Here is a 14,303-nt window from a genome sequence, read left to right as displayed (position 1 = left end):
CTGTTGACCTCTGTGAGTGACTCAGGTAAAGAGTTCCAGAGTTTAATGCTGTTAAAAGAAAAGGATTTGGAACCATGACATTTGACCTTGGGTAAACAATACCCACCCTTTTTACTAAGCCTAGTGCTGTAATTATGCATAGAATCTTGGGAAACAAAGTGTTCACTCAAGTAATCTGGAAAAAGGCCATTTCTTATTTTGAAGACATGACATAACATTATTTGATTTACTCTCATGTGAACTGGTAACCAGTTGAGGGACTTAAAGTGAGATTGGTCAATATGAACTCTAGAATCAAGGTCAAGAACAAACCTAATTAACTTATTTTTACAGGTTTGTAACTTATTTCTTAAAGACTGAGTTATACTATTATACCAAACAGAACAAGCATAATCATAATGACACTGAATCAGTGACATTACAAGAAGTTTCTTAGTATGCAAAGTAAGGAAATCTTTCTTACGATAAAGGAATTTTAACCTAGAATTGGCCTTTTTCAAAAGAGACTCAGCCATTGAGCAGAAAGAAAGGTTTTGGTCAAGGGTAATTCCAAGATACTTAACGGATGATGTAGAAGCAATGGGTGTACCATTACAAGATATATCAATGCTAGATTGTGACCTGAGTTTTTGCTTGGACCCAAACACAATTGACTCAGTTTTACCTAAGTGCAATGACAACTTATTGTCGATCAACCATTGGCTAACCAAGTTCATATCATCTGTTAGTGCCTTTTCAACAACAAGAGGCCACATTTAATGTGTGATCTTTATGAAACTTGGTCAAAAGATTTGTCCCAATGATATCTTAGACAAGTTCATACATTGTTTTTCCACTCGGTTAAAAACATGGCTGCCAGGGGGCGGGGCATTTTTTCTTAAATTGCTATAGTAAAATCTGTTAACACTTTAAAAGTCGCATTTATAGTCAAATCTTCATGAAACTTGGTCAGGTCAGAATATTTTGTCAGAATATTTGTTCATATGATACCTTGGGTGAGTTGAAAATGGTTCTGGTTTGTTGAACAACATGGCTGCCAGTGGGCTTGGCATTTTATCTTATTGGCTATTTTTAGCTCACCTGAGCACAACGTGCTCATTGTAAGCTTTTGTGATCGCCTTTTGTCCGTTGTCCGTCGTGCGTCGTCAACATTTTGCCTTGTGAACACTCTAGAGGCCACATTTATTGTCTTATCTTCATGAACATTTGTCCCATTGATAACTCGACTGAGTTCGAAACTGGGTCATGCTGGGTCAAAAACTAGGTCACTAGGCCAAAAAAAAGAAAAATCTTGTGGACACTGTAGAAGTCACATTTGATGCCCAATCTTCATGTAAGTTTGTAAAAATGTTTGTCTAAATAATATGTTGGTTGAGTAAAAAAATGGTTCCGGTCCGTTGAAAAACATGGCTGCCAGGAGGCGGGGCAGTATTCCTGATATGGCTATAGAGAAACCTTGTGAACACTCTAGAAGTCACAATTTTTGCCCAATCATCATGAAACTTGGTCAAAACATTGGTTTTATTGGTATCTCGGACCAGTTGGAAAATGGTCCAGATCGGTGAAAAACATGGCCGCCTGGGGGCGGGGCAGTTTTCTCTATATGTATATAGTGAAAACATGTGAACACTCTAGAAGTCACATTTTTGGTCCAATTTTCATGAAATTTGGTCAGAACATGTGTTTTCTGGATATGACGGTTGAGTTCGAAAATGGTTCGGATCGGTAAAAAAACCAAGGGGCCACCAAGGGGGGGTCATTTACCTTATATTTATATAGTACAAAAAGCTTGTGAACACTCTAGAAGTCACATTTTTTGCCTAATCATCATAAAATTTGTTCTAAACATTGATTTTATAGATATCTCGGACGAGTTCGAAAATGGTCATGATGGGTGGAAAAACATGGCTGCCAGGGGGTGGGGCAGTTTTCTCTACATGTATATAGTGAAAACATGTGAACAGTCTAGAAGACACATGTTTTGCCCAATCTTCATGAAATTCGGTCAGAACATTTGTTTTCTGGATACGACAGTTGAGTTCAAAAATGGTTTGGATCAGTAAAAAAACATGGCCGCTAGGGGGGTGGGTCTTTTTCCTTAAACTTATATTTATATAGTAAAAAAGCTTGACTGAACACTCTAGTTTTCTGATTTTCTGGCAGTTTTGTCTGAGCTTTTCTCTTCCTTCCTGCTGGTTAACCTCTTCCAGACATTTTGTGTTGCTTTTGCTATATAACTAAGAAATCTCTGCAGATTAATGTAGATTTTTTAATTTTCGATTTTTTCTGTAGGTTTAAGCCTTGGAATCCAATGCCAGACAGGAAGTGATCTCAGAACTTTCTACACTTCAACACCGTTATTTCGAACTCCGATAATCCGAAGTCACCGTTATTTCGAAGTATTTTTCAGGTCCCGATATTGGTTCTTCTTTGTTTAATGTAAAATTTCATTGTTAATCCAGACTTTGTTAAACCGAAGAAATCGTTAATTCGAAGTGATTCAGTCGGTCCCAACACTATAATTCGCACCTTATTAACAATCTTTAATCCGAAGTCAAAACTGCAAAATACTGAGCGTAATTTCACACCTTTGTTGTGGCTCGTCAAAAGCCGATAATTACACCTTTGTCGTCTACGCGAACGCCGGTGTCAGAGAGACATCGCGTATTAGTTAAAAAAATGTTAATTAATTTCCGAAAATGTATTAATATGTATGTATGTCTGATAATTTGTGCTATTCATTATATTTTATATGTTCTGTAATAAGACAAAAATAAAAACAAAAAAAATAATCGTTTTATTCCTCCGTTTGTTACAAGTGGAAATCTATGGCTATCTGACTAGTTTACGCTTTTCAGTAAGCGTGTAACCGAATCATGTGAATTCCACAACGTTTCATTTTTTTACAGAATCAAAGAAGTCTTCTGTCAAATGTTTATTTCGAATTATCGTTAATCTGAAGTTTTTTTAACGGTCCCGACGACTTCAAAATAACGGTGTTGAAGTGTAATTATAGAATGTGCGGTAACTCTTACTCAGGAAATTGAGAGAACTCTTTATTCATCAACATACTAGTATGCTCAAGATACTCTCCCTTGAAGGGTTCACATTTTTGCTAAAATAAACTGGGTTTTATTGTTTAATACAATAACCCACACAGGGGTTCTGAAATATTTTAAGTCTTACTTGTCCATGGACAAGTTGGACCCACAAATTCACTTGTCCGTACCAAAGAAGTGCTTGTCCGTACTTTTAAGATAGATAAAGGAAAAGATCATTACTAATTAAGCAAATGATAGAAACATACACTTTTGTTAACTTCTATTTTAAATTATAAACATAGTTAACTAGAAAATTCACATGAACAAAAAATACAAGCAAGATGTGCATATAATAAGAACACGTTTAAGTCACACATGATACCATCTTGGATTTAAAAGTCTCAACATGACTAGAAAATTCACTTGACATAAAATAATCTCCGCTAATTATAAGTATACAAATATCCGCTAATAAAGGAAACTCCTTACAAAGTTTACATTTACACACACCGGCAACGTTTTCAAGCCAAGGAAAATCAATATGCCATGACTCTTTTCTCTTCTTTTCCGACGCAGAACTGATTTTATTATTGGTCTGATTAGCGTCATGGCTTGAAGTTGAAGTGGTTTTATTTTTAAATAAATGGAATGCAGGTCGGTAGAACATGTATGCAGCCATTTTCAATATACGAAAAATGTTTTCTTATGCGTTATTGGCTGTTGCTATACACATGTGCGCTGGTTTCTCTACTAAAAATGTTACCTTATGCGTGATCGGCTGTTGCTATATACTCATAGACTGCTTTACTACATTAAATAATTATTACAATTAAAATAACCTACCTCCAGTTGAAAAATTGTGCCAGTCCGCAGATTAATCACAAGCTATTTATATAAACTTTCGTTTTTGATTTTTGGAAAATAAAGTAGTTTCGCTCTCGAAAAAAAATTACCACGGAAATTTTACTTGTCCCCGGACAATCAAGCTTTAAAAAACTGCTTGTCCGGAAGGGGAAATTGACGACTCGGACAACTTGGACAGCATATTTCAGAACCCCTGCCACATTATCAAAGATTTGTGTTTTATAACGTATTTATTGATTTTTTAATTGGAAATATAATTGCAAGGTGAGTCTGAAACAAGTTCATGTTTGTTTATAAACAAGGCTCTCATGGGGTTTGGTTGTTTTTTTGTATGTCTACAGTTCTTTATAGTGAAACATTGTGAACACTTTAAGTCACATTTTTAGTTCAATCTTAATGACACTTGCTGAGTGCAAATGTTGTTATCATATCTTGATTTAGTTTACTCAATTAGTTTTCATAACATCATCTTCAAAGATGGTGACAATCTGTATGAGCATAATTTTTTTTGCTCATGGAGAACTTTTGGGATCACCTTTTGTCAATTGTCTGTCTTCCGTTGTGCGTCATGAATATTTGCCTTGTTAACACTGTAGCGGCCACATTTATTGTCGGATCTTCATGAAACTTTGTCAGAAGATTGGTCTCAATGATATCTTGAACGAGTTAAAAAATGGTTCAGGTATGTTGAAAAACATGGCCGCCAGGGGGCCATTTGTTGTTCATTCTAAATGAAACTTGGTTAGAACATTTGTTCCATTGATATCTTGGGCTGCAAAAAACAGGTCATTTCTTTTAATCTCAGGTGAGCGACTTTGGGCCTTTCAGGCCCTCTTGTTTAGTAAACCTACTTAGCACTCTAAAAGATACATTTAAAGTTCACTCTTTATGAAACTTGGTCAGAACATTTGTTTTAATGATTTCTTTGGCTGCACATAATAGGTCAGTTCCTTTTCGACTCAGATGAGTGACTTTGGATCTTTCAAGCCCTCTTGTTTAAGTTTTACATGTATTTCATTTGTTGTCTGCATATTTTATAGATATTGAAACCTAGATGGTCCTTTTCATTGACCTAGATGTTAATTGTGTTATATAACCAAATATTTGATTAAAACTACTAAAAATGGGGTTTTGTCAATATTAATTTACTGCATATAGACTATAATGATGACTGAAGCCCTGAAAGGAAGTAAGTAGTCGCATCTTCATGTATTTGTTCAATCAATGAACACTACAGATAAATAAGAAGTCATGATAATTTTCAAGATAATTTTCTTTAGATATTGACTGTTTATCAGTATGCATGTACATGCATTGGGATGTATATACATCACTGCACTGTGGCTATATACCATGAACAAGGACAGTACTTTATCTGTATAACATATAGATCTGTAACACACTTTGACACACTGGTGGTGGTGATACTATACCAAAGGAAACCGTTCCTTTGTAATTCTTCTATATTTCATGATGTATGCATGTTATGTTGTAATTATATATATTTTTCCATTAAATGAACAGGGAAGTGCTTGAAACATTGTTAAATCTATATGACATTTTTAAACCTCTAATGCATATTAAGTGCCTGCTCAGGCTTGTGGTTTGGTTTTCAAGTGAGGAGTCTGGATTTAATCTTATACAGTTCATTCTGTGTAGTGACTTACTCACTTAGTTGGTTTAGGAAAGTTTTCTGCCAAGATTTCCAGTATAAAATAGGAATATTGGTAACAGCTGTAAATCCAATTGAAAATAGTTTTGCATTCATTAATCATTTTCATGTATCTCTATATGCTCAATAAATATAATTTGAAGTTGGAATAAAACATCAGTCTTGGAATAAACTGTGTTTTTTCAACAATGCAGTTTTACCAGTGTTTTCGTTATTCATTATGTCAAACTGTTAGGAAAGTTTACTTGTTTTTAAATACTCAGCTAAGCAATTAATTGCATGCAATTATCTGCTTACTTTAGCAACATACCCTGTTATACTCAAGTTGTGCCTTTTTCAATGACTTTTGAGCTGCTTCATGTAGAGCTCATAATTCTTCAGTACTATCTGTAGAGCTCATAATTCTCTCAGTACTATCTGTTTTTTTGTGGAACCACTATACTTAGTTAAGTCAGAGTTTGTAATAATTTGTTGACAGTTAACTTAATTTTTTTTTAAATTGACTTGTGCTGATATTGTATGTGTCATCCTGTTTTAAATTTCTAATAGGAGTAAAAACTCCTACCGTAAACTATTATTTTATCTTAATTGGACATGAATGCGTGTTGCACACTTCAATTGTAGGACAAACTGCACACTGACAATCGGCACCCTGCGTTTTTTTTGCATTCCCGGAAAATTGGCACCTCGTAAATTTGTTGATCAGGACAATTGGCACCCGATTAAATTGCAAACCCAGACACACGGCGCCCGATTGAAGGCTAAGAAACATGTTATGGTTTTTTATCAATAGACCTTTGTGCACCCTTACGTGTCATGATGAATTACATGATTCCATTTTCAATCTTCTATACGTTTATGAATGCTTTAATTATCTTTGATGTTTGTAAATTGTTAACATGTGTTATTAAACCAATTAGCAGATAACATTTTCAATCTACACTTAAATTAATTAGCGGATTAGACGAATAAGTCCAACAATGTGCTGACAGGCATTCTCAATCGTTTTTCATTGGGTTCTGATTGTCCAGGTTTACAATTAAAGCTGGTGTCAATTGTCCTGGTGGACAAATTTATGGGATTCAGTCAGGTGTCTTAAACATCTTCATATCTAAATTTCGTTTATTGTCTTTGATCTGGATCCGCTGCGTTATGGCTGTTTACTCTCTAACAACCCTGAAAAACACAATACACACAATTGGTAATAAAGTTTGATAGCAATTATCACTAATCTCTTCTATTCTCAATTAACAAAGTCAACGCTTTCGATATAGCTTTACTGCTTTCACGTTTTTCAGCAGAGGTGTCAATTTTCAGGATTATTCCTGAATTCAGGATTTAAGCCCTCAAGGAAAATTTTTGATATTGATATAAAACAGAGGATTGTTTTGGTTATTTTAAGCATTCTTGTCACAAAATGTCATCTTCAACACAAATAATTGACCTTTGGCATATTGTTTACAAAGGAAACATAATTTAATGAACAATTAAAACTCTTTTGACTCCGTCCCCCAAATTCTAGGATGATTTTCAGGATTTAAGATTTAGGCCAATTGACACCCCTGTTCAGCAACGTCATGTGTCACTTAGATACACCGTATAATGTACACTTGTGTCAAAACAGGATTTATCTTGATTACGAAACAGATGAAGTATGTATGAGTGGATTACGTTGGATTTTATTGCCTCTTGCCTTTGGTAATTCAGTCTTAATTTTGTTTAAACATTAGACATAATTTTTTGTAAGGATCTCAAATACGTCAATCGGTCCACTGACGAAATAAACGAAAATAAATGCCAGATGAAAAATAAGAGTTTCACAGTATTTGTTTTCACCATATAAATATATTTCATAAATTCACTATGCATATAATGTTTTAATGTCATTCTTAAAACAACTGTCACTAAATGGCACATGCTGTCAGCCAATAGGATCTTCAGGAAATGATAAATGGCACATAAATTCAATGATTTACACACTTTCTCCTCAAAGTCTCTGTTAGACATTTCTTGTCTTAGTTAATCCACTTTCTGTTCATGTCTCTGTAATAGTCCTTGTCGATTTGGGACATGATTTGCCAAGTTGCTTAATGTCTAATCTTTAAAAAATTGAAAACTTTTGTCTTGTTGGCTCTTCAAAAAATTAATAGAGTTATCAACTGGAACCTGTATTGGTGAGAACTCATTGGATTGTATTAAGGAAAAGTGCAGTTCGAAAGATCCAAATCTTTCTTCCTGTTTTTAGAATAATTGCCATTTCTTTTAAAACCAATCAAGCAATGCTCTTTGACAATGTAGCATTCTGGGCAATGTGGGTGCTGCAGGCATGTCAGTGACAGTGCTGGGGAGTTTTACTTGCACACATAACTTATTTTGAATATTTGAAAACAGCTGAGCTGACTTTGTATCATATTTAACAGCTACTGAGCCCAAAATTGCAAAATTTAATTCAACAATCACCAGACTTACAAAAGCCTCTGCTACATTCAGACCGATACAATATCCCATGGTGTTTTCAGAGGCTGCTGAGGAGGCATCCAGTTCTACAGCAGCCCAGTACGAGACGGAGCGGGCCAAGTTGAAGGAGCTCAATGAGAACTACGAGGAGGAGATCCAGTCCATTCGCAGCAAACTCTCGCAGGAACGACAGCTAGACAAGGGCGGGTAAGTTGGCAAACTCTCGCAGGAACGCCAGCTAGGCAAGGGCTGATTAATCAGCAAACACTCACAGGACAAGAGTTAGACAAGAGAGGGTAAGTCAGCAAGCTCTTACCTGGAAAAACAGCTAGACAAGGGCTGATTAGTCTGCAAACTCTGGCCAGAACAACAGCTAGACAAGGGCGGGTAAGTCATCAAACTCTCGCAGGAACGACAGCTAGACAAGGGCAAGTAAGTCGGCAAACTCTGGCCGGAACAACAGCTAGACAAGGGCGGGTAAGTCATCAAACTCTGGCCGGAACAACAGCTAGACAATGGCGGGTAAGTCATCAAACTCTGGCCGGAACAACAGCTAGACAAGGGCAGGTAAGTAATCAAACTCTGGCCGGAACAACAGCTAGACAAGGGCAGGTAAGTCATCAAACTCTGGCCGGAACAACAGCTAGACAAGGGCGGATAAGTCAGCAAACTCTCGAGGGATCGACAGCTAGACAAGGGCAGGTTAGTCAGCAAACTCTGGCAGGAACAACAGCTAGACAAGGGCAGGTAATTCGGCAAACTCTGGAAGGAACGTCAGCTAGACAAGGACAGGTAAGTCAGCAAACTCTCGCAGGAACGACAGCTAGACAAGGGCAGGTAATTTAACATAATCTTGCAGTAATGACTGCTAGACAAGGGCAGGTAAGCCGGCAAGCTCTCGCAGGAACAACAGCTAGACAAGGGCAGGTAAGTCGGTAAAATCTCTCAGGAAAAATACCTTGACAAGGGCAGGTAAGTCAGCAAACTATTGCAGGAACGGCAGCTAGACAAGGGCAGTTAAGTCTTAAAAGACTCCACAGCATTGCAGACAATCCCATCACACTCTCTAGCATGTTGTGTAAACGCTCTTCCAAATCTTGATCATGATCAAAATGATCTGCATACAATTCTATGTGTTGCTGTGACTGCACAGATTGCTCAATATATGTTATCCATACTGTTTGATTGCTGATTGATTATTAGGGTTATAAACTTAAGGCTGGAAAGAAGCCAGAGAATGTTAAATATTTTGGTCACAATCGGACATGCTGTGTCTTGATTAAACTTGTGCACAGTGCATCAGACTTGCAAACGGTCGTCCGGCATAATGGAACCCAGTCAATGTGTCTGGTGAGCATCTCCTAAGTTTTCCAATGTCTGAAAGAGTCTTTGTGCTGTTTGTTTGTTCACTGATTTTTAGCTCGACTGTTTTCGGACAAAACCGGAGGCATTGTCATAGCCAGCTTGTCGTGTCGTGTCTTTTGTCGTCCGTGTTGTGCTAAAACCTTAACATTTTGTCAAGGTTTTGAACATCGGCTCTAAAATCAAAGTACTTCAACCTACAACTTTGAAACTTCATATGTAGCTGCACCTTGATAAGTTCTACATGCCACACCCATTTTTGGGTCACTAGGTCAAAGGTCAAGGTCACTGTGACCTCTAAAAAAAATATTCTGACAAGCTTTCATCTATTTAAAACTGCACCCGCAGCCGAGCGTGGCACCCGTTATGCAGTGCTCTTGTTACATATCAAGCTCATTTTAATTGGTTAAAAACTTAGAGTATCCCTCTGCTTTCTAGTTTTGTGATATATTTTCTCATTGTCTTTGATTGTCAATGTAAATTTCTATTAAAAGTATTTATGTACCCTGTTCTTAAATTTCACATTAGTAAGTGGAGTTGGAAAATTTAAGGTATTTATCCCAAATGTATATAACTGAAGATAACATTTTAAAACACTCTCAGACTGTCATAAACTTTGAACTCTTTTGGCTGTTAGGAAAAATATTTGTTGTTGTCATTGTGTCAATCTGAAATATGTTTGATCGTATGTGTGATTTCGACAGGAAGGGATTTCTCTCATCTGTAGCCGACATCGTATCAAGAGGGACTTCTTCCCTTAACCAATTACACAGCGAGAGTGAAAATCTTGAAGAAGACATGAAAAAGGTAAGACTTCAGTTACATGTTGAAATTCTTACATTGAAGTACAAATAGTAATTAAAAGCAGCTACATTTACATATACATGTTTGAAATTGATGATACCAATCATAGGTTATTTTATTGGTACATTATTAAATGAATCAATAATGAATATTGTGAATTAATGAGTCACTATCTAAATCTGGACATGACAAGTGGCTAGTGTTCTAATTTTGTTTGCATAAGCATAGATCTGTGAGTGAAAGACACTCAAGTGTGAAAATGCCATCTGCAGCCAGTGTAGCTCCACAACAAACTGCACATTTGTACTGTTTTATTTGGAGCTACCATTTCAACTATAATGTCATTTGTAGACATCATTACTTCACGTCAAAATATATCTTGAGGCATATCTGGAGCTGCCCTGTTTGGACATGTTTTTAGGACCATTTTTGCTCATCATAGCTTTAATTTTATTGACAACAAATTAAAAAAGATCATTTCAGGAATTAAAGTTGATTAATAAAAGCTCATGCAGCAAACTGAAAAATTGATATAAATATTGATTAAACTATTTTAGCAATAAAGCTGGTAAGTCGTTGACACAAATATAATTAAAACAAAAACTTTCCTTTGAATTGGTGTTACCTGTCACAATATTGATGATTGTTTTTATGTTAGGCACAGCAAGATGCCGAAATGCTGAAGTCTGTTGTTGTACCGCTTGAAAGAGAGATAGAAAGTCTCAAGCAGAAATTAAAGCAACGTGCGGATGATGTGAAGATGCTGGAGAGGCAGAAAATACAGGTTGGTTACAATCAGACTCCATGACTATGGAAGTTTTCAATCTATATTTTGTTTCAACTGGAAATATAGACCAATGAAAATGCTTGTAACTGTCTCAACTGAAAGTATAGAGCAATTACAATGAAGTCCCTTATGGAGAACATTATCAGGAATTTGTTACTTAATCCTTGGAGGATTTTCAATAATGCACCACTTAGCATTAAATAAATAGTTGTGCAAATTTGTCTACTTGCCATCATGCTGCTTTCTTGTGAAGCTTCAGTTTCTATAGTTTCTAGCTATTCACCTGCTCAGTTTCTATAGTTTCTAGCTATTCACCTGCTATAGTTTCTAGCTATTCACCTGCTATAGTTTCTAGCTATTTACCTGCTCAGTTTCTATAATTTCTAGCTATTCACCTGCTCAGTTTCTATAGTTTCTAGCTATTCACCTGCTATAGTTTCTAGCTATTCACCTGCTATAGTTTCTAGCTATCCACCTGCTATAGTTCTATAGCTTCTATAGTTGCCAGCTATTCACCTGCTATAGTTTCTAGCTATTCACCTGCTATAGTTTCTAGCTATTCACCTGCTCATTTTCTTTAGTTTCTAGCTATTCACCTGCTCAGTTTCTATAGTTTCTTGCTATTCACCTGCTATAGTTTCTATATTTTCTAGCTATTCACCTGCTATAGTTTCTATAGTTTTTAGCTATTCACCTGCTATAGTTTTTATAGTTTCTATAGTTTTTAGCTATTCACCTGCTATAGTTTCTATAGTTTCTATCTATTCACCTGCTATAGTTTATATAGTTTCTAGCTATTCACCTGCTATAGTTTCTATAGTTTCTAGCTATTCACCTGCTATAGTTTCTATAGTTTCAAGCTATTCACCTGCTATAGTTTCTAGCTATTCACCTGCTATAGTTTCTATAGTTTCTAGCTATTCACCTGCTATCGTTTCTAGCTATTCACCTGCTATAGTTTCTATAGTTTCTAGCTATTTACCTACTATAGTTTCTAGCTATTCACCTGCTATAGTTTCTATAGTTTCTAGCTATTCACCCACTATAGTTTCTTTAGTTTCTAGCTATTCACCTTCAGTTTCTATAGTTTCTAGCTATTCACCTGCTATAGTTTCTATAGTTTCTAGCTATTCACCTACTATAGTTTCTAGCTAATTACCTGCTATAGTTTCTATAGTTTCTAGCTATTCACCTGCTATAGTTTCTAGCTATTCACCTGCTATAGTTTCTATAGTTTCTAGCTATTCACCTGCTCTGTGTACATGAGCCTTATTCTGGGAAAACCTGACTTAATATGAGATGCGTTCTGAGATAAATGGGGCTTAATGCATGTGCGTAAAGTATCATCCCAGATTAGCCTGTGCAGTTTGCACAGGCTAATCAGGGACGACACTTTCCGCTTTTATGGTATATTTCTGTTAAAGGAAGTCTCTTCTACACGAAAATCCAGTTAATGCGGAAAGTGTCGTCCCTGATTAGCCTGTGCGGACTGCACAGGCTAATCTGGAATGACACTTTACGCACATGCATTAAGCCGAGTTTTCTCAAAACAAAACTAATATGTGTTTTAAAGTGTCCTCCCAGATCAACATGTGCAATCCACACAGGCTAATCTGGGACAACACTTTGCGCTTATATGTTGTTGTTTTTTGCTTAAAGGAAGCCTCTTCTTAAAAACATTTCAGTTTATGCAGAGAGTGTTGTCCCTGATTAGCCTGTGCTGACTGGGCAGCCTAATTTGGGAGGACTCTTTAGGCTCATGCATTAAGTCCAGTTTTCACAGAAATGTATTAATGTGTGCAGTTGCAGGAACGTGTGGTTGCTATGGAAGCAGGGTCAACAGGGGCTGATCCCACCAGCCCCGTAAAAACCACCTCTCTACCATCCCTTGATGATGTCATAGACCCGGAAGAAAAGGTAGGGCTTCTCAGATAGAGCAAAGTACCCTAATTTCGACAGTTTAAGGTTACAATGTATATACCAATTTGTATGATCGGTATCCTCCTTACTTCGACATACCATTTATGTACCTTATTGCATCCCGCGCTTTTTGAGTGTTGACTGTCAGGTAAGGATGCTTTATACGTATCGTATTTACTTAAAACGTTTACGAAGTATGAGATCGTTATTTCGACATGGTGCACCTTATTTCGACACACCTATTTTTTTTTAATTCTTACACGGCACGGGCTAAATTTCTTAAAAACATAGAAGAAAAATATGGGTTATTCTGCGATAATTATGGGCGGAGCTTTTACCTTGCAAGCATGCGCTGTGACTATACAAAACATGCCGATACATTTTCCACCAGCGTAATAATCCAGTATTTTATGAATGAAAGCGAGTCTGATCGACAGAACAGCCGTTAGTGTTTTTTTTATGGGCGGAACTTCACATAAACTAGAACACAAGAAAAATAAGATGCATTGTATCAATCTTAAGTAAAAACTGTGTTAGAATCGAAATTATTCCTGTACGTTATAGTCTGTTGTCGAATAACCCACGGCCGGAAGTTTAGATGCCTGGTTTTAAATCATTCGTGCTTTGCACTCCTGATTTAATCCCTACACATCTAAACTTCCGGCCGTGGGTTATTTGACAACAAACTATAACGTACATGAATTATTTCTTAAATAACATCAATACAAGCAGTTAAATATATTTAAACAAACGATGTGTACATCAATTCATTAGACATCAAACTTTCTTAATCAGTCAATCAATAATAATTCATTTGAATAATCAAAGCAGGAATTAATTGCGTTAATGCGTAAATGTTGATGTCCATTTGGCAAGATTAAGTTACAAACAATATTCACAGTGGAATGGGTAGTTGACAATGTGATTGGCTGGTATTTCGAACAACACCGCATCCCCGGTACACGTGATATGCCAGCGTCGGGGGCATGCCACACACTTTATCCATTCGTTTATGTCGCCTTCATCAGACCCACAGCCGGGACAAGATCTTTCCTCATCTATGTCATGGTCTGTGTCAGCCAGTCGTGGTGTCTCGTTCATATCAGATTCCGAGGACTCGGAGGACGACTCTCTGCTTTTCCGCTTCGCTTCTTTAAGTGCAGCCTTCAGTGACCGTTCTTCTTCTCGCTTTTTCTTTGCCTCTTCTCTTAGTGCTTTCTTCTTATCTTTTTCCTCGAGCTTTTGTTTCCTCGTTGCCGTTCTCAAAAGTTGTCTGTGTTTCTTAGCTTCTTCGTCGTTCTTCTTTTTGTCTTCTCTTTCTTTTAATATCTTGAGGGCCTCTTTTCCGGACAATGACTTTGGTAACCGCTGTTTCATGGTGTTTTGCTTTCTTTCT

General features: G+C 36.7%; 1 protein-coding gene across 2 annotated transcripts in view; it reads left to right on the top strand.

The window, feature by feature from the left end:
• Positions 1-14,303, top strand: part of LOC127854935 (rab GTPase-binding effector protein 1-like) — a 73,685-nt gene that overhangs the window by 16,342 nt on the left and 43,040 nt on the right. Inside the window, exons 4-7 of one of the 2 annotated variants that reach the window (XM_052390098.1) lie at positions 8,097-8,241; positions 10,101-10,203; positions 10,859-10,984; positions 12,797-12,904. In XM_052390098.1, the coding sequence (XP_052246058.1) occupies positions 8,097-8,241; positions 10,101-10,203; positions 10,859-10,984; positions 12,797-12,904 (482 nt within the window). Of the gene's footprint in view, positions 1-8,096; positions 8,242-10,100; positions 10,204-10,858; positions 10,985-12,790; positions 12,905-14,303 lie in introns of both variants that reach the window. The other variant, XM_052390087.1, reaches the window with a different exon arrangement.

The sequence above is a fragment of the Dreissena polymorpha genome, chromosome 1 (genome assembly GCF_020536995.1).
Source record: "Dreissena polymorpha isolate Duluth1 chromosome 1, UMN_Dpol_1.0, whole genome shotgun sequence".
Lineage (NCBI taxonomy): Eukaryota > Metazoa > Mollusca > Bivalvia > Myida > Dreissenidae > Dreissena > Dreissena polymorpha.
Note: the sequence above shows the minus strand (reverse complement) of the source record. Positions and strands in the feature narration are given on the sequence as shown.